Source organism: Pyxicephalus adspersus, chromosome 1, assembly GCF_032062135.1.
Source record: "Pyxicephalus adspersus chromosome 1, UCB_Pads_2.0, whole genome shotgun sequence".
NCBI classification, from domain to species: Eukaryota; Metazoa; Chordata; class Amphibia; order Anura; family Pyxicephalidae; genus Pyxicephalus; species Pyxicephalus adspersus.
In genome coordinates this window covers 170405759-170427490 of record NC_092858.1, presented here as the reverse complement: position 1 = coordinate 170427490, position 21732 = coordinate 170405759, and the positions used below count along the sequence as shown (strand labels likewise).

At 42.1% G+C, this 21732-nt stretch overlaps 1 protein-coding gene across 3 annotated transcripts in view; it reads left to right on the top strand.

The window, feature by feature from the left end:
- Nucleotides 1-11394: 11394 nt before the first annotated feature.
- Nucleotides 11395-21732, top strand: part of LOC140321620 (nectin-1-like) — a 41016-nt gene continuing 30678 nt past the window's right edge. For all 3 annotated transcript variants that reach the window (XR_011918989.1, XM_072398364.1, XM_072398365.1), the window contains exons 1-3: nucleotides 11395-11525; nucleotides 14942-15268; nucleotides 18560-18871. Coding sequence is in view for 2 of the 3 variants with exons in the window: in XM_072398364.1 (XP_072254465.1) it covers nucleotides 11468-11525; nucleotides 14942-15268; nucleotides 18560-18871 (697 nt within the window). In the remaining variant the exon portion in view is untranslated. The remainder of the gene's footprint in view (nucleotides 11526-14941; nucleotides 15269-18559; nucleotides 18872-21732) is intronic.

Below are 21732 nucleotides of genomic sequence, written 5' to 3'. Positions count from 1 at the left end.
AGGTGGTCCTTTATTCATTGTCATAAAATATGGAAATTTGTAGATTACAGAAGGGGAATTAAAAGGGATATAAAATTGTTTGTGATTCTCGAGTGACAAGTAGTATACTCCCAGGCCTTTTTATTAGGGCGCACCACCCAGTTTTTTTCAGTAATCACCTGGCTGTTTTTGGATGGTTACTGAAAAGTGCAACAAAAAAAAATTCTGATAAAGGGGGCAGCTCAGGATTGAGGGTAAAACTTTGCACACACACCAAATATTTACTGCCCCAAACTAACGCGACTAACATGCTCCTCTCGGAAAATCGGACATGTGTATAGCGGTCACCCAACATCGTTTATCAATCTGTCACAGCAGAATAAAGGAATGACTGGGAACGACCCCTGTTTACTCCTATGGAGGGTTGCTGCTCTCTCAACCCCTTTTCTCCAGTGTGGGTACAGCGATCCCCCAACATTATTCATACATTGTTAATTATTCATAAATCCAACCTGGCAGATTACTGCACGAATGATCATGAACACAACTATGGAGTGAAGGAAAATGCCCCATGCAGAAGGAGTAGCCAAGAGCCTAATGGGACGCGTGACGTACAGTAAATATCCCAGGAGACCCTGCAATCCCATTCGGCCTTAGCGATAAGGAAAGAAAGGAAAGGTGCTTCCCTTTGGTGTTAGAGTTAAAATAAAGAAAACAATGGTTTTACTTTATATAAAAGGCTTTTCTACACTATTTTGTAATGTAAAATATTGAGTTAAAGCGTGCCTAAACTCAGAATGGGTAGACAGCCCTTTTATGGTAAGTAAAAATTCTGTGTGTTCATTTTTTTTTAAGTGCAACACCCTTTTTTTTTGCAGAACAGCCCCGTAATTTTTTATCGCCTAGACAATGGAGAATGAAAGGGAACACAAAGTTCTTGGGTGCTCTTTCCGCGCATGCCTGAGCAGTTTTGGCTTTCTCCCCAACTACGTCACCCAATCTCATGCCTGGGTCGGGTGACGTAATTAGAAGAACAAGGAAGAAGAGGAGAGGATGATGACGCCTTCAGCCCAGGCCCAAAGATGGATACTGAGACGCCGCAGGACCCGATGGTAGAGACCTCACGACCGATTGATATGCGCCCAACCATTATTTCATGGTTGGATGTTTTCTGTCCAGTCATGTGATGTGATGGATCTTTTTGGTCTTCTCTCAGCTGTGGGTAGTTCTGGATGAGGATGCAGAGATCAAAGAAGTGATGACATAAATATTGTCCTATGCAGTGTTGGCTGTCATGTTTAGAGAGCCATGACGCCAAAGTTTTTCCTCTGCCTTTTGGATTGAGTGAGTGACTTTGGGTGTCATTCGGACTGGAAAACTGAGGACAACTAGCATTGAAGAAGTGGTTCTGTAAAGGACAACTCCAGATACATTTACTCATTCATGATCATTTTCTTCATCACTGTCCTAATAGCAGAGCCAGATCCTCCACCAGCCAGGATTATAGGGTCCAATGGATGCCCAGGGGGTTCAGACTAAGGATGAGTGAGCAAGTTTTTTAAGTTCGATCTCCTGGCGAATCCGGCCTTTCTCGCTTACCGAACATGTAAGCGAGAACGGCCTTGTGATTCGCCATAAGGTCGTCATGCGTCGCCGAACGAACGAGGGAAAAAGCAGGGGGCAATAGCGGTGACTATTTTCGGTGGGAATTGTGGCTGGGAGCGAATCATTTGCTCCAAGGATGCACAGCAAGGCCCAGCAGCCAATCAGTAGAGATCTGAGCACGGGCATATATATATATATATATATATATATATATATATATATATATATACACAGGGAAGGAGGGAGGGGTTAGTCACTCCATCTTGTGTTCTGTGTGAAGGATAGAAGCAGGGAGAGATTTGTATTGTGACAGGGACAGTTTAGGAGTCTTCTGTATAACTGTATATATACAGATATTTCAGTTTTTGATGCTACCTGTTCCTTTTTACCAAAGAAGCCTGTTTGGTCAGAAAAATATCTGTCCTGCTATAAATAAATTCTGTCCTAAAATAAAAAATATACAGATTGTCACGCAGAGAGACAGGACCACTAGGGGGGTATGGAGGTGTTGTGAGCCCTGAGAAGAGTCCATGCAGTAACCAGGTTTTCTCCAGAGCCTCTGATGGTGAGGATGTTGTGCTGCTGGTTACGCCCAGGTTGCGATCCTTAAGCACACCAAGGTGGGCAAAGCATGGTAACAAATCACCAGAAGACAGACAGCAATGACACAGGGGCCACTGCGGGCACAGGGAACACTGGATACAGTGGAACAGAAAGAGGCACAGGTGATGCAGGGATATCCACAGGCAGACAGGAACACAGGAACAGCACAGGGAAGTTGGCTGGGAACCGACAGACTGGACAACGAGAGGTTAACACAGGAACTGGACACAAGAAACACTGGATTAGGCAGCAGGTGTACAGGAACCTAGTTTACAGAACTAGTGAGCTAGGCATTATTAACTTGATGCACTAACACAGACTGGAGTCTGCAAGCAAGCAAATTTGCCAGGGCAGGTAAAGGGGCAACGTCCTGATTGGCCAGCGGCATGGATGAAATTGATAAAACTTGGAAACAGAGGCATGCCCAGCATCAGAACTGCCCACATGGGCAGGAGAGAGATGCCTGTGTTTTAGTGAGGAACAGGTAAGTGTGACACAGATATTTCAGTCTTTGATACCTCCTGCTATTTACCAAAGAAGCCCATTTGGTACAGAAAAATTTCTGTCCTACTATTAATATTACACAGTATTTATATAGCGCCATCATTTTGCGCAGTGCTGTACAAAGTCAATAGTCATGTCACTAAGTCTTTTAAAGGAGCTCACAATCTAATGTCCCTATCATAGTCATATGTCATGAATGTAGTCTAAGGTCAATTTTGAGGGGAAGCCAATTAACCTAACCACATGTTTTTGGAATGTGGGAGGAGACCAAAGTTCCTGGAGGAAACCCATGCAGACACGGGAGGAACCTGCAAACTCCATGCAGATAGTGTCCTGGCTGAGATTCAAACTTGGGATCTAGTGCTGCAAAGGAAAGAGTGCTACCTGTGAGCCACTGTGCTCATCCGGGCCTGACATATACAGATATTTAAGTCTTTGATACCTCTTGCTATTTACCAAAGAAACCATTTGGTAAAGGTGCATTTTTGCCCAAATAAGTAAAAGATAAGCAGTAGACGCAGGGGAAGGCGTGGCGTTGGGCAACCTGCCGCATCTGGCAGGGGGCATACTCCCAGGAGCAAACTGTTGGAGGCAGCAGCACAAGTTGTCAAACAGGTCTGAGATGTGTGCAGAGCACCAGTACGCTGGTAGAGGTATTGAGAGGGCGGAATACAATCATACAGCCACGTCATGTGGAGAGTATTGTGGACTGGGTCTCAGGGGCCTCAAGTGCAGCAGACTCTTCTTCTGTGGCAACAGCAGCAACTAGCACAGCCATGATGGGAGCAAATACAGAAGTCAGCGTGGCTAATGAGCCTGTACCTCCCGATGACTCGCCCTTGTTGTTTGACGAACAGCCTGAGGATCTGTCATTGGAAAGTAGGAGGAGTAGGAGGCGGACTTTGAGACCCTTGAAGAGTGTGGTCAGCACTTGCTTGGCAAGGGTTCTGGATCAGTGGGTGCATTTGCAGAGGTTGGCTTACATGAAAATGAGGATGATGACCGTGCTGCCACCTGGGAACCACCGGTGCGTGTAGGGCTGGGGATGGAAATGGCCGCAAATCTGCCTCATGTGAGTGCCAAAGAAGAGAAAGACGAGTGGGCACAAGCAGAGAAACAGTCAGAGACGATGTGACAGTGGGGGAGATGGAGCTGGAGCAGACGCAGGGCACCCAGCAGACGCAGAGGCAGGCAAAGAAAAAGAGCAGCAGAGTGGTTGCACGCACCTCTCCAGTGTGGTCCTTTTTTACTCTAAAGGACAATGACGGCTGCATACCAATCTGCATCCTGTGCCACAGGCAGATCCGCAGAGGACAGGCTGGATCACATTTGGGTAAAACATCCCTGCTTTCCCACATGCACAAAAACCACAAACCAAAGTGGGAGCAGTACTTCCATTCTCTTGAAGGAGGTCCAACCATGTCATCGTCTCTTCTTTCACCTCCATTGACTCCTTGTCCCCCTTCAACTGTCATTGCTAGTACATCTCAGGAGGTAGGTGCCAGCCAGACTTCCAGCTGTGTAGAAGTATCAGCTTCTGCCCCCAGGTTTTGTGGCATCAGATGACATTTGTCGCCGCAAGATGGGTACTCCAGTGACCCCTTCAGCTCCCCTAGCTCCCAGTCCCTTCAGCCCACTCTACTGGAGTTCTGCACAAGTAATCAGGCTATGGGCCCAACCAACAAAAGAGTCATTGAACTCAATTCACGTCTAGCCAAACTATTGGCCTTGCAGCTACTGCCGTACAGCATTGTGGGCTCTGCTCCCTTCTGTGACCTGATGGCCTGTGCCGAGCGGCGGTGGAATATACCAAACAGGCATTACTTCTCCCGCACAGCTGTACCCAGTTTACATGCACATGTAATGGAAAACCTCTCACGGGCATTGGCATTCTCGGTGTCTAGCCAAATCCACGTCACCATGGACAGCTGGACAACCAGGCACGGAGTGGGACGCTACCAGTCCTTCACCACTCGCTGGGTGGCCTTCCATAGCTCAGTGGACGGAAGTCTGCAAGAGGCATTACAGCACCTAGTACTTCCACCCAGGGATGTGGTGGTAAAGCATGGGTCACCCCAGTTCTCTCCCTCTTCCTCCTGCTCCTGCATTCCTTCTACCATCAACCCCTCTCTTTTTGACACTCCTCCTAAAAGGCCAGCAGCGGAGGACACTGTGGTTAAGTGGGCACGATGATGATGATGATGATGGAAAGTAGAGATGGGAGAGGAGGGGAAGAATTGGGGGAGAAGGATGAGGGTGACATTGCACTCCATAGCGCACAGCCAGCATCAGGAGGAGCAAGAAGGGACACTGGCCAGCATAAGGAATTTCAAGAGGAGGAGGAAGATGATTATGATGATGGTGATGAGGGAGACCATGTTGGGGCTGCTGTACAGGACCCGTCAGACCAGCATTTGTGCTATCACCCAAGCATTGTGCGGGCGATGGAACAACAGGAACTGCTGCAGTTTGAAGAGGAGGAGGTGGGTGATGAGGAGGAAAATGTTTTGGCGCCTACTGAGGAACAGAAGGAGGATGAGCCTAGGGAACCCCTCTTTCATATGTGTGTCCACATGTTGCGATGCCTACGGAGGGCCCCCCGCATTTTCAGCATCAAAAAACGCGATGATTACTGGCTGGCCACCCTTCTGGATCACCAATACAAAGACAAAATGTCACAGTTTATACCCAACCCAGCGCAAGAGAAAGAAAAGGTGGCCCACCTGAGCAGACTACTATTCGACCAGCTGTGTGACATTCCACACAGGGAGCTCAGGTGGACACTGCCTCCACCGTATCCTCCTGTAGCGGCAGCAGCAGCAGTAGTGGCAGCAGGCCGCACACATCCAAAAGTCTAGGCCAAGGCAGGGGGGATTTTCTGGATGCCATTGGTGGCATTGACGATGCACTAGACCCGGCTCTATATGCCAGTTACCAATGCGGTTCCCGCTCCCTCTCAGGGCCCACTGCCTCCTGCTGTTGCTGCTGCTGCCTGTCAGTACTCCATTCAGTAAAATTGTACACTTTTGGGTGGCATTGACGATGCACTACACCCAGCTCTAGATGCCAGTTACCAATGTGGTCCCCGCTCCATCTCAGGGCCCACTGGCTCCTCCTGCTGCTGCTGGCGCCTGTCAGTACTCCATTCAGTAAAACTGTACACTTCTGGGTGGCATTGATGATGCACTACACCCAGCTCTAGATGCCAGTTACCAATGCGGTTCCCGCTTCGTGTCAGGGCCCACCACCTCCTCCTCCTGCTGTTGCTGCTGCCGCCTGTCAGTACTCCATTCAGTAAAGTTGTACATTTCTGAGTGGCACTGATGATGCACTACACTCAGCTCTAGATGCCAGTTACCAATGCGGTCCCCGCTCCTTCTCAGGGCCCACCGCCTCCTCCTCCTGCTGTTGCTGGTGCCACCTGTCTGTACTCTATTCACGAAAATTGTATTACACACTTCTGGGTGGCGTTGACGATGCACTACACCCTACTCTCCATGACACTTACCAATGCTGTCTCCCTGTGTCACCAGGGTTTCTATTGTAGATTGGCTATTTTAGTGAAAACATGTTTTTTTCGGAATTTTAGAGCGCAACTTTACTTGGTGGGTGGTGAGCTTCTGCCATAATCACATAGTATGCATAGTATACTTGCTGATTATAGCACATACCTGTGCGCCCCTGCAGTGAGGTCCAGGACCTGCATCCTAGGAAGGCTTTACTGTGGGCTCCACTTTGTCAAATAGTACTGGTCCCTGTTTTTTTTTTTTAATTTACGACCACTTTACAATCTGTGCCCTGGAGCCTGAAGGCTTCGTAGAGCTTTGAATGGAATAAAACCTCTACTCCTAGATTGTAAGCTCTTCGGGACAGGATCCTCCTGTGTCACAGTCTGTATTCATCTGTCTTTTGCAACCCCTATTTATAACCCCTATTTATACGCCAACATATTACACAGCACGTGTAATATGTTGGCGCTATATAAATCCTGTTTTGTATCAATATTAATAATTATAAAAATAATATTTATAGGTCTATATGTCCACCATCCATATGTGAATGCAATTTGTTTTAATACATGTACATATTTTGAAAACAAGTTGCATGAAAAACAAAGTGTGCAGTAGACAACAAAACATTTATTGTTGGGGTATTCCAGGGTATGGCCATTTCCTCTTATGTTTAGTTGTAGTCACAACAAGTGTAATAGGGCTCTTTATGATGCTATGTTCCTAGAGGGGAGGGGAAGCCAGTAGAAATTTGGTAGCAGTGTATATACTTTTTCGTTTGTGCTTTTTTTCTGTATGAGTTGATTGCTCTTCAACCCTTTGATCATTACGCCTAAATTAGCTTTTTCAACATTCCATTCCAAAACCATGGCCATTTATATTGAGTTCTCCAATCCCACTTTTAAAGTACCAGTCTCTTCTCTTTTGGGAAGGCTTTCATCAAATTTTTGGGGTGTGTTTGTGGGACAAGAGCAGGTACTAATAAAAAAACATTTGGCTTAAATTTCCCATCTCATCAAGGCTTAAAGGAGTCCAGTTGGGTTGGGTTGAGGTCAAGGCTTGGCGTAGGCCTCTTGACTTTCTCCTTACTAACTGCTCAAACCATGTTGGTGTTGAATACCAGAGCTTTCCACATTCCAGTCCACGGCCCACTAATGGACTGCGGCTGTTTGACAGGTGAGCCGCGTCTCACCGGCCAGAGCCGCAGACCATATTTTGTACCCGTATGCATTGTAGGCTACAGGGGGTGTCTACCCACTCCCTGCCCACTGTCCTCCTGGCTCCCCGCGCAAGCCCCAACCTGCAAAAGTTTTGGGACTACTGTTGTATACAACCACCCAAGTTGCAGTAAGATGTAACAAGCCACGTTTTCTTTACGTCTTCTTCGTCTATAATTATGTTCTAAATAACATATAGACAGTGTTTCCCAACCAGGATTCCTCCAGAGGTTGCTGAGGAATGAGCAAATTGTGACTCTCAGGTCAGTTACCATTGACACCAATGATTTTTCTGGCTATCTATAGGGGTGACATTCTTCCCAATGACCAGCAATGTAAGAGGCATTCTTCCACCAACCACCATTATATTATATGGGGAGCTGTGTATATAGTAATTATAACCAGGGTTCTCTAAGACCTCAAAGTTATTTTAGGGGTTCCCCCATGTCAAAAAGCGTGACAATGGCTGATATAGACTGCAATGTATAAAAAGAAACCTAGGAATAAAAATGGTTGTTGGTCATAAAAAACTCTTTCACAAAATATAGTTAAATGGTGATTGGCTGCTATGGGCAATTAGACCTTTTTTACTTACCTACTTTTTATAGCTAAGTTGCATATTATTTGACTAACATTTAGCATACCATTCTTGAACACTGAGACAGTTTGGTTCAATGATATTGATGGATTTTAGTAAATTTTTAAACCCAAGACAGAGAGCATTTGTTTTCCTCCCCCACCCACTCTAATTACATGTTACTAAATACATTACTCCACCAAACATGTACACTATAATTTTTTGTAGGCTGTAATTTTCTGAACAGCAAGTTCCTAAAAATAAAATCTGTTGGTTTGAGAGTCAGGCATTAAGTGGAACTGTCATAAATTATAAAAATCCCACTTACTTTTACTTCCGTAGGGGCCCCCAATCACTCCACAGGTATCCTTGGTTTGGTCCCATGCAGTCCTGAAGTCCTTCCACAGAAAAAGCATTGGGTGCTGCCGTTTTCTTTCATCTCCTTTCTTGTTCTGCCTACCTCACCTGACCTCAAAATGTGCAGGCTCGAGATCAGGTGATGTAGTCTAATGTAAATTGAAAAAAAAGAGTGGCGACCTGACTTTGCATGTGTGAGATCGCCATTTTTTTTTTCATTGTGGGGAAAAGCTGGTTCTGTGCATGGCCAATCTCAGAGCAGCCAGAAGCCTCTTAGCATAAATAAATGTCCCAGAAGGCTCTGTGCTCCCATTTAATCTTGTCTGCTGCTGCATTAAAGACAGATGGAGAGGGCCACAGAAGGGAAATAAGAAGATTTTTAATTTATATAAAAGGCCTTTCCACTCTTTTATATAAAGTAAAAGTTTTGGTGATAGGTTCATGGGTTGCTCCAAATGTTCATGGAAAGTAAGGTTCTCCTAATGGCCATCAATTGTTACATTATGTATTCATTACAATGTATCCAGACCTTCCCAAACTTGTGTACCTAAATGAACCTTAAAACTTTTTTTTATGTTTTAGGTAACGTTTAATAAAATTAATGGATCAGGGGTCAGAATGAATGATGCCCCTTTCCTGTCTCTTACATATGTGGTCAATAACTAAGAACTCTCCCTTAACATTGGTAAACATTGGTGGTCGAGAATTCTCACCATATGAGGGTGGTCTAAGGGAAGAAAACCTCCTTAGAGTGGTGACTATGGGGTAAAATGCTACCATAGAGAGGTGGTCAATGATAGAATGCTCTCCTTACTTTAATAATGAGTGGGAAGAACCCCTTCTTTACATTGGTGAACAGTGGTAAGAATGCCCAAACCACCCCAACCAGTACAGTAGTGGTCAATTATTATTATTATTCAGGATTTATAAAGTGCCAACATATTATGCAGCGCTGTACATTAAGTAGGGGTTGCAAATGACAGATAAATACAGACAGTGACACAGGAAGAGGAGAAGACCCTGCCCCAAAGAGCTTACAATCTAGGAGGTGGGGGAAGTATCACACAATAGGAGGGGAGATAGGTAATGGTGGGAAGTAGTGATGGTTTCAAAAGACAGAAGAAGACGGGTAGGCAAGTTTAAAAAAATGGGTTTTGAGTGCTCTTTTAAATAAGCAGAAAGTAGGAGCAAGCCGAATAGTACGAGGAAGACCATTTCAGAGAGTCGGGGCAGCTCTAGAGAAGTCTTGTATCCGTGCATGTGAAGAGGTATGAGTGAGGAAGTCATTAGTAGGTCATCGAAGAAGAGAAGAGAGCGGCTAGGGGAGTATTTTTCTATCAGGTCAGAAATGTAAGTGGGGCAAGAACTGTGGAGGGATTTGAAGGCAAAGCACAGGAGCTTGAATTTTTCGGGCAAGCCGGGACAGGGAAGACCATTCCAGGGAGTCGAGGCAACTTTAGAGAAGTCTTGTAGCTGTGAGTGGGAAGAGGTTATGAGTGAGGAAGTCATAAGTAGGTCATTGGAGGAGCAGAGAAAGCGGCTAGGGGAGTATTTTTTTTACCAGGTCAGAAAGGTAAGTGGAACAAGAACTGTGGAGGGATTTGAAGGCAAAGCACAGGAGATGAATTTGATGCATAGGTGAAATGGAAGCCAAGGAAGAGAACTACAAAGAGATGCAGCAGAAGAGGAGCGGTGGGAAGGATGGATGAGTCTGGCTGCAGCATTCATTATAGATGTGATAATTGCCACTTAACAGTGGTGTACAGTAAGCACCCCTTACATCTGTGTTTAGCGGGAAGAATGTTGAGTTGTGGTGAATTGAATGAATTGCGTCCTTATTCATTGTTCCAAAGATAGGGAGGAATGCAATGGCTTATATCATATGTTTCAGTGATGGCCAAACAAAACAATGGTTCCATACATTTTTGGCCATCTGGATAAATTTCCCCTCAGGTAGATTGGTACCAATTGTGAAGGAAAGTTCCCTTACCTAGGTGACCAGTGTGAACAATACCCCCCACCCCCCCCTTACAATAGTTGCCAATAGTAAGAGTGCCGTCCTGCAATATTGGCTAATAGGAAGAATACCCCTATGGAGTGGTGGCCAGTGGGAAAAATGCCCTCTTACATTAGTAGTCCACTTGAAAAGAATGCCACCCCCCGCACCTACAGTGTTGGCAGGATTAGTAATGCCCCCTTTACACTGGTAGAATGCCCCTTTACATTGGTAGTCGGATAGAAAGAATGCCCCCTATATTGGAGGACAGATGAAAAAATGGAAGGAATGGTGGAAAGAATGAGCCCTTACATTGTTGACCTGTGAAAAGAATTACCCCCCTCTTCATGACTGGTAAGTGGGAAGAATGACCCCCTTACCTTGGTGGTCAATGTGAATAATGTCTCTTTTCCAATGGTTGCAAATAGGGGGAGAGCCTCTTACAATGGCTATTGGGAAGACTCCCCCCTCCAACATTGGGGATCAGAACACCACCATTTAGCCAAAAAGATCATCTGTGTCAAATTGCTGACTCAACAAACCCTTTTACTGTATAAATCAATTTGCTCCAACTGGGAAAAATTCTTTCTTGACCCGGTTAGACATTTGGATTCATCATTCATATTTTATCTTCCAAATAACAATAGCCAGTTAGATTTTGTTCAACTTAAAACAAATCCAGTATTCCTAAAAGACGCTATTCATCCTTTCTCGGTCCCCAAGCGTGGCGTCATTCTTTCTTTGTCCATGTTCAGTTTCCAATCCTGTCCAGAAGATCACTTATTACACATCTGCTGCTAGATTGTCATGTACTCCAGGCAATGGCTTGAACTCATTAATCTCCAAAATTTATGCCAAACGTGCAGTCCAAATTTTGCTTCCCAGTCATGCAAATGTTTGATATAAGCAATAATTATTTTTGTTCCTTTCAACCTTTTGCTTCATATACTCACTTCCCTCTGGTTCCTCTTTTCTATGTTATCTGCTTGCTCATAGAAACGTGTGACCTGTACTTCTAGCATTGGTGGGTGGGAGGGGTGTAGTTCCGTCTCCGCCCAGTAGGGGTGTCAGTTCTTATGTACACTGATGGCAATGCTCCGCAGTTTGTGCTCGATGCGCTATGATTGGGGTTCGGGCTCTGCTGGTTCTGGGGATCCTCCAATCACTTGGTGGGCAAGGTAAGAGGAGCAGGGTGCGGGGATTATACAGAACACACAGATCATACGCCAAACATGGCAAGTGTAGGTTCCCAGAGGTGGGGTACAACTCCCAACACACTATACCTAACCTCTACCTGTCTGTAGAACTACAAGTCCTAGCAAACCACTTCTACCTGATTCGTGTTTTTAGGACTACAAGTCCCACATCACCATCGCTGCGTTTTTCCTGTAATGAGGGCTTCATGTACAGTATTCTTTTTTCCCAACTCTATTGAACTCCAGCTTTCAGTTCTTTCGTCTGGCTCTGATCATTCTGTCTCTGTACAAGTTTCAGCACAATGACCCTCCAGTCCCAGCACCCCTCCAGTCTTTCTGCATTGTGTAACTCCCACCACACTACATGTGCACTTTTCCTTTCTGTTGAGCAACAAGTTCTGGCATACTTTACCTTCTAGAATTATATTCTTTCCTTTCTGCCAGCTGCTGGACTAAAGTTTCAGCACAGTACCTAAGACTTCATAAAATGCATTAGTGTAACAATACAAGTCACTCAGGTGTGTGCTGGTTAAACAATAATTAAAGTAAATAGTAATTCATCACCACTTCAGGGGAATTAGGCTTTAACCCATGAAGTGTGAAGGAGGGCTTGGGTTCATTATTATTATTAATAAACAGGTTTTTTTTATAGCGCCAACATATTACCCAGCTCTGTACAATAAATAGGGGTTGCAAATGACAGATACAGACAGAGCTACAGAGCTTACAATCTAGGAGGTGAGGGCAGTAACACACAATAGATTTGTAGTGGTGGGAAATAGTGACGGTTTTAAAAGACAGGAGACTGGTAGGCAAGTTTGAAAAAACGGCTTTTGAGGGCTATTTAAATGAGCAGAAAATAGGAGCAAGCCGGATATAACAAATACATGTCACCTGAACCTCAATTTGGGTTTAAATTCCTTTTTATTCTGGGACAGACTTTTATGACTGTCATGTTATTGATCCTGATCAATTTCTGTGCCCTTTCATTAATTAGTGGCATTAAGGTTAACGTTGTATCTTTGTGGGGGTAACTTTGTATCTTTGTGGAGGGTAACTTTGTATCTTTGTGGGGGTGTGGGGGTAACTTTGTATCTTTGTGGGGGTGTGAATGAGACCCTCACACAAAACAACAGAGTTCTAGATTAGCAGAGCATTATACCACACTACTGTGTGCTGGGTAAATGGGAAAGCTGATTTAAGTTATGTTGGCAGCTTATTTATTTTAAATGGCCCACTTTAATTGATATATTGATCATTGAGAATATGAATGATCATTTATTTCCCATTGAAATCAGATTCTGTATTTTATCCTAACAAACCTTTGGGAATACATACAATATGTGCAGTGTGTAGGGACTCCTGATTGATTATTGATTGGATCAGCCTGTTGATTAGTAAATTTGCAGCAGATCTCTGCATTTGAATTTAGTCTTAAGTGTAAAAAAACATTTCAGACCCATGGTGAACTGCAGTTTTCTGTTTCTGGCTCTACTACAGTCCCAACCATGCGGACCATTTCTTGCACGTGGCTGCGGCAGATCACCATGTGATTCCACAAAGTAACAATTTGCTTTGAATGTGCGGTTGCTTTTTGAAAGAACCATTCTACAGGTGCTCATGCGTTACCTAAGCTGGGGTTTGCAGGATCCAGGTGCACAATAGCAGCTTGCTATGTCCCTAATGGCCACCAGCTACGTTATGGAACACCACAAGCATTAAAAGGGGTCTAAATGTTCATATTATAGACATTAAATAAAATGCAGCTGCTTTCATCTCTTCAATGTGACAAATAAATACTATGAAGCTCATTAAATCATTGCTTTTGTTCTCCTGCAGCGTGTGCACATGTAAAACTCACTTTACTGTCATATGAACATATTTATTACATTTATTACAGAGAATATATTTGTATTGCTTTGAGCAACCCTGGGAAATTATTAATTTTCATTTCATTGTACATTACATCTTATTTTAAACTCTGGGCACTTTTAGATGTAATAATTTTATCCCCATTAATGGACATTTACATGAAAGAATTGCAACACAAGGAACTAAGCTCTAATTCTGATTTATTTAAAAAGTCCATTCTTTTGAAATGCATGGCAAATTTCAGCCACCACTGCCAGTTCCCATGTGAATCTTTTCATTTGTCACACCTTTACACCCTTAGTAAGACATAGACTAAGAAATGGTGTTTTCCATCATTGCCAAACTCATTCTATTGATCACTAATTATTTGGATATAAAGATGAATCACCTTGAACATCCATGCAAATAATTTTTGCACCAATTAGCTGCATTGTTCTTTTTGTCAGTTATTCAAATGATAATCAAACATCATAAAGGCAAACGATCATATTTTGTATAACCACACTTTCACAGATTCACATTTAAGACACTCACCCAAGATTCGATTTGACTGTTGGTACACAGTGCATTGTAATGCACACATTTTTATGCATGCAAACTGCATCACATAGGACGGGGGTCAGACTGGAGGTGCGTTGGGGATTTTATTTTGAATAAAATAAAATTAAACAACACAAAAGTTACATATTAGTAGAAGTATAAAAATAACAAACATGCATGAAAAATATGACATAATAGGCAGGGACTTTATTAGAATGGATTTTACCAGTGCATAGGTAGTTTCCAGATGACTTTATTTTCATTTCTTTATAAAATGTATTTATTGCTAGAAAATAATGTTTGTTGTTAATAAGGGATACAATGACAAAAGAGAGGTGTTGTACAAACTAAGATAACAATACTATAGGAAAGTAAATTCCCTAGATAATGAGACTTTTAAGGCCTCAAATAATCATTTTATAATCCATTTTCACATTTAAGTTGCATAAAAAACGTTGTTATTCCATACAATTTAATAAACAATATTTTACAAAACAAGAAGAATTACAGTTTAATACATTTATATTACATAATGCCAATCTCCTGCATACTCAAACTCTGAATACTCAATTCTACATGTTTCACGGAGCTTACTCTGCTTCTTTAGGAAACAGAAGGTCTATATTCAATAGATTGAAAATATAGCACCCTGAGGACTATGTTACTTGGGTGTTCTTCAATTGTTGACAATTTGAGTTTGATTTATTAAAGCTCTCCAAGGCTGGAGAGGACACCCTTTCATTAGTGAAGCTGAGTGATCCAGTAAACCTGGACTGTAAGTCATTTGGTATTGTTTCTAGCTACCAAGTGGCATTAAGACTGGCAATCCGTATTCAAGTGTGAGGGTTTTCTGATTTAGGGTCATTACAAAGAGGTGATCACTTAGTGAAATGATTGTGCTTTTAGGATTTTGTTGTCATGAGTAAAAAAAAATGTCTTGGCTCATCCAATTCACGTCACTTATAATGCTTCTTCCTTTTTTGCAGTCCTGGTGAATGAAAAGGTACGTGCTTGGATTGGATCCAGTGTGGTTCTGAATTGCAACATTAAGATATTAGAAGGAGTTGTAACACAAGTGACTTGGAAGAGGAATGAAAAAGGACAAAACGTGGACTTTCTCACCTACAGCGGAGGTAAAGTGCAAAAGCTGACCAAGTTTGCAGAGTCCAGAGTGGAGTTCCTGGGGAATCAACCTACAGAGGGGTCAATAATGATACGAGATGTCACCCTGGCCGATGAGAGCGTCTATACTTGTATCTTCACCACTTTCCCATCGGGCGCTTATTCAAATATGAGCTCGCTAATTGTACAAGGTGAGTGCAACCTGGGGATTTTAACGATGTTAGCTTCTGGAAGTGAAATGATTGATGAAGGAATGAATTCAACTGTTTCTTTGACATAAAACTGGTTTTCTATCAAATAAAACTGCCCCTGAAATAAATCCACCCGGGACGTGTACAAATAGGGGTGTAAAACTCCAAGGGGTGCGTACAACTGGGCGCGTACAATGATCATCGGTAGGAAAGTTTGACAGCTGTGTTTGTGTATAAATGTTGCATGTCACGTTCTGCACCCTTACATCTTCTCGAGTACAAACCAAACCTAAACAATATGTCATTCCGACTTTTCAGGGTACACCTCGAAGCTAGAAGTACCCCAAATTTCATCTTCCCTCCTTTATCAAGTTTCAAAATATGGGGGGCATAATTATAAAAACTAGTGAAGATTGAACATCAGGACTGCTGTTTAAAAAAGTAAGTGTGTCTAGAAGGCCAAAATTAAACATAAAAATTAAGGACCCCCCGGGGATACTTACATAGCAAGGAGGTGCGACCCCTTAATTTATACCTAGCTGTCACAAAACCGCCATACTACACTACCCTGTCCTCTTTTCTACTTTGAACCCCAAATTCTCTGGAATTGGGAAATGCACGAAACCAAAAATGAAGGTGCAAGTGGGGGAGACCTGTGACTAACACCCCCTAAAATTTCGCTATGGCATTGTCAGAGAGTAAAAAACTCTGCCTATCAAACTGAACTGCCTTGCTACACATTGGTGGAGGCTTCTATTGCCTGAACCCAGATTTCTCTTGAACTGGGGGGTACAGGTAAACAAAGTTAGAGTTGCAAGCAGGAAAAACCTGTGACTAAAACACCCTAAAATTGCATTGCTATGGCATCGTCAGAACATAGAAAACTCTGCTCATCAAAATGAACTGCCCTGCTAAACATTGGGGGAGGCATCTAACAGCTGAACCTTAATTTATCTGGAACGGGTGAACACAATTGGAGGTGCAAGTGCGGAACAGGTGTGGACAACACCCCCTAAAATTTCATCACTATGGTGTCTCCTGAACATAAAAAATTGCTATAAGTTTCTAACGCCTGAACGCCTGAGCCTAATTTCTCTGGACTGGGTGGATACAGGTAAACAAAATTAAAGGTGCAAGTGGGGGACACCTGTTGCTAACAATCCCTAAAATTTTATAGCTATGGCATTGTCAGAACATTAAATCTCTGCCCATCAAAACAAACTGCCCTGTTACAAATTGCTGGAGGCTTCTTACACCTAAACCCTGATAGCTCTGAAACTGGAGGGTACAGGTGAAAAAAATTAGAGGTGCAAGTAGGGGATACCTGTGGATAACACCCCCTAAAATTTAACTGCTATGACATTGTCAGAACATTAAAAGTTCTGCCTATTAAATTGCGCTGCCCTATTTCATATAGGTGGTTGTTTTTTTTTTAATATTTCTAGGTGTTTTATAGAAATTAAAAATAAAAAAGTAAATTGGGATCCAGGTGTCCGGACAATGCCAAAGCAATGAAATTTAAGGGGTGTTAGGCACAGGAGTTTCCCACTTCAACCTTTAATATTGTTTACCTGCTACAAAGAAATTGGGGTCCAGGTAAATAGAAGCAACCAGCAATGTGTAACAGGGCAGTGCATTTTGATGGGCAAAGTTTTTTATGTTCAGACAAGCCATAGTGATGACATTTTAGGGGGTGTTAACTACAGGTGTCCCCCACTTGCACCTTTAATTTTGTTTACCTGTACCCACAAATTCAAGAGAAATTGGGGTTCAGGCATTAGAAGACTCCAGCAATTTGAAACAGGGTAGTTTGTTTTGATGGGCAGTGTTTTTTATGTTTTGACAATGCCAGAGCTATGATATTTCATGAGGTGTTAGCCATATGTGTTCACCACTTGCACCTTGTTTACCTGCAACCTCTCAGTTCCAGTAAAATTGGGGTTTAAGTGATAGAAGCAACCAGCAATTTGTAACAGCAATTTGTAATTTGTAGCAGTTCATTTTTATGGGCAGAGATTTTTATGTTCTTACAATGCCAAAGTGATGACATTTTAGGAGGTGTTGGACACAGGTGTTTCCCACTTGCAACTCTAATTTTATTCACCTGTACATTGTATGTTAATTTTCGGGCTTCTAGATGCATTTAATTTTAAAACAGCAACCCTGATGTTCAATTTTCACTATTATTATTAATAATATTAATATTAATAAACAGGATTTATATAGCGCCAACATATTACGCAGCGCTGTACATTAAATAGGGATTGCAAATGACAGACTAATACAGGAGAGAGTCCTGCCCCGAAGAGCTTACAATCTTGTTTTTAAAATTATGACCTCCATATTTTAAAACCTGTTAAAGGTGTGTAGAATAAATTTGGGGCACTGCTAGCTATGCGGGTCTCCTGTGTAACTGGAAAATTGCAAGTTGCTACGACATACCGTTCAGGAGAATTGGAGGTTTGTACTCCGAGAGATGTACGGCTGCAGAACATGACATGCAGCATGACCAGTGTAAGGCATATGTAAAAACCTTCGCTGCTGCCACCAATAAATTCCCCCCGCAAAACAGCAACCCCCTTTCATGTAAAACAAACACCAATACACGATATTTTGGAATAAATTGGCCACAGCAGCCCTTTTATTAATACAACAACATTTTAATTATAACCAGGAGGCACCTTACATCCTCAACCTCTCCTTCCCCTTCACTTGAACTTTTCACCCCCTCCATTCAGCTCAGCCCTCAATGCCCCCCTTGTCATGTGGCCTTTCGCTTATTTTTTTTTTTTTTGCTTCAGGCCTGCTTTCATACACACACAGCTGCCGATGATGTCATTGTACACGCCAGGTTGTACACATTGAGCCTGATTTCTGAAAGCTCTCCAAGACTGGAGAGAATACACTTTCATCAGTGAAGCTGGGTTATCCAGCAAACCTTGTATGGATCTGGTCCAGGATTTACTGCTAGCGAATAGCAAATTACTTCTAGGTTCTGCTGGATCACTCAGCTTCACTCCAGTGTATTCTTTCCAGCCTTGGAGAGCTTTCATAAATCAGGCCCATTGCATGCATTGTATTGTGGTAACTACAGCATTGAAAAGTCTGCTTATAAGCTGTCATAAAGCTGTTTAAATCTTTAAATGGACAGAACTTTTGTTCAGCTTTAGCATAGTAGAGTATCAGACCCAATCACCATTCTGTGTTCTCTCTGATTGAAGGCATTGTACCATCTAATTAAATAGGCTTTGATGAGACATACCTGACATAATATTTTTTTTGTGGTTACAGCTGAGCCGGACATCCACGTGGAACCTTTACCAAATCCGGTGGTGGCAAAATTGCCATTTCAAACTGTTGGCACTTGTGTGGCTGGGGCAGCCAAACCAGCTGCTAACATCTCTTGGTGGACAGATGGTTTAGATTATCTTTCATCAGAACAGGAAATTAAGCATGATAATGGAACGGTGACCATCCAGAGCCATCTGCAAATGATACCGGAACCACAGATAAATAACCTAAATGTGACGTGTATCATCTCACAGAATAATGGGACATCTTACACACGGATAGAGAGGAGTCTGACAATACGAAACATACAATGTAAGTAACACAATCATTGAGTTGTGCTGGGTGAATAGTCCTGTATGTCATGTCAGGATTGCAGGGGGGATTGTTGTAGGTCCAATAACATAAAATGAATATATTCTGCCAATACAGAAAAAGAATCTTACTGACCTTTGTAGCTGCAAGTACAGTGAAAAAATTCACCCTGGAAGCTAGCAGCCAAAGCATATTTTTACTTTTTCTCTGTAGCTCAGTGCCTCCTGTCTTTTCCCTGCATCCAGCCAGCCTTCTAATATGTATATATAGCTCGTAAAACTAATTGTAAACCCATTGCAGGAACACTGGAAGAGTCAATGATGTTATTGCATTTAGTGTGAACATTAGGATGAATTACTCTACAGTATCTGCAGATATATTCTATTACCTGCCTATTAATTGAACTTTTATATGCCCATAGCCTGACCACAGTTCTACTTTAGAGATATCCATGGAGCAGAGAAGTATATAAACTCCCAGAACTCTCCTATACAGAAGTTTGCTGGCTGTCATGATGATGATGCAGGCTTCAGACATTTGTTTGTCTATTTTCTATATGCTGACCAACAATGGCTTGGCTGTGGGAAAGGAATGACGCTGCTTTAAGCATACCCCCAAAGAAATGAATGGAATGTCTGAGCTCAGAAAGTTTAGTGATAAAAACGCTTTGGGAAGTTGGCCATGTTTTGTTAATATCCACATACTGTAGACAGCTGATTATTTTACTGAGGCGCTGACTGTTTTGGGAAACAGTAGAGGCCTATTTATAAAGCAGAGCAGATTATTATTATTATTATTATTATTATTATCAATATTATTATTTTACACATACTACATTGCACAGTCCATAGTCATATAACATCTAATGTCCTTACCGTAGTCCTAGGGCATTGACGCGGTCTAAGCTCGGTTTTTGGTAGAAGACGAATAACCTCCTAGTATGTCTTTGGGATGTGGGAGGAAACCAACAGACCGCGTTATGGAAGAGATTCCAATCTTGGACCTGTCCGGTTCTTTTACCAGACCATCAGAGATGAGATAGTAGATTCTAATTATGAAGATTTATTGTTACAACAGAGAAATTCAAATGCTTAGCAGTTAAAGCAAAGACTTCTAACTAAAACCAGGAAATCCATCAATCTTTATATACGTGCAGAATCACTGCCGTATAGAAGGGTTTAAGCTGTTATCTAATTGTCATTAAGCAGATTGTTCAATAACATATACTCGGAATTATATATAAGCACAAAAGTTCACAAACAGTTAATGGGGTGGATAAACCAAGTTTCTCAGAAATACCTGTCCACCATTTTTGATTCTTGTCCAAGCTGGTATTAACCGCAAGGGTCTCTTATCAGCCTTCAAGACCATTCTGTGTTCAGTTTTCAGGGTCATCCCGCTGACTGTTTGTGTTGCAGGTGCCGGTCTCTGAAAACAATCAAAGCAGTAACTATTCTTCATAGAGTATATTTTATATGTTAAAGATAGTCCCCCTATATTTTTCCCCCTAGTGAGCTATTATGCCACTAGATATCACTACTGGCTCTTTGTTACAGTTTACTTTGCCACAAACTTTGATCGATATGTCCGCAATAGTAAAAGAGTTGATACAATGTTAGTTCGTAAACTGTTGATTATTCGAGTGATGACCTTGCCAGCTGATCTTTATATTTATGAATGGGGTGATTAAAATATTGCCATTAGCTTAGTAAAAAAGCCATAATGGCCAACAGGATCCCCTTTAAAATTATCCTCTGAAAGAACCTCTTCTCTGCATGATCTGATTCTGAGACATTGCCACTTTGCTCTACTGTTACAAGTCCAATTGACATGTCTACGTAGAGAACGCTATGGAGAAATTCATGCTTAATGCAAAATCGTTTGTTTTCAAATACTGCATCACCTTTGGCAGTGTGCCGGCCTTGTCATTTGTAATTTAGACCCATGTGAGCAGATGCACGGGAGGAAAGAGAAAAGTGCTAGGAAATAAAACACATTAGTGCTTCTACAGTGATAATGAACAACCCTAGAAGCTTGGCTTGTTTTAAAAAGTAATTACTTATTGTAAGGAATCATAAATACCTAAATGTAGCCACAGTTCTACTTTAAGGATAAATAATTTATTAGCCAAAACTGGGGATTTCCTGTTGGGTTTTCTGGTTCTTGAGTATTCTTCAGTTGATGCTTCTATTGTTTATCTAAAATTATTATTAAGGGAAAGTCACATCTAAGTCATATAACGCATATAGTAGTTGTTGTTGTGGGAAATCACATGACATGCATGTCGATCTATATTTCCCCAAGCAGAACGTAAACAAAACTTCCCACACCCTGACAATGACAAACTTCATAATACACAGTGACCAGGGAGGAGATGGCCTACATTTTAATTTGTTTAATATCTTAACCTACTTTGATGATATACGAGATCATATAGCTAGGTCAGGGTTCCTCCAGAGGTTGCTAGAGGTTCCTTCAGCAATTTGGACCTCTCAGGTCAGTTTAAGTGACACCAATGATCTTGGCTATCTGTAATGGTGACATTCTTCCCAATGGCCGGCAATGTAAGAGAAATTCTTCCCACTGACCACCACACTAATATACTGTGATCTGTGGATATAGTAATTTTAAAAGGGGTTCTTTCAAGACCTGAAAGTTATTCCATGTTAAAACGGATGAGAAACACTGAGATAGGTACTACGAGCTATATTCATTTTTCTTTTTACTATTGATATCTAAATTTATACATTTCTTTTAAAGTTTTAATATCAGCCATGAGACTATCTGTATGTGTTCTCCCTGTGTTTGTAAAGCTTTCTTCCAGGTACTCCTTCTAAAAAACTGGTTGGTTTCCCCAAAAG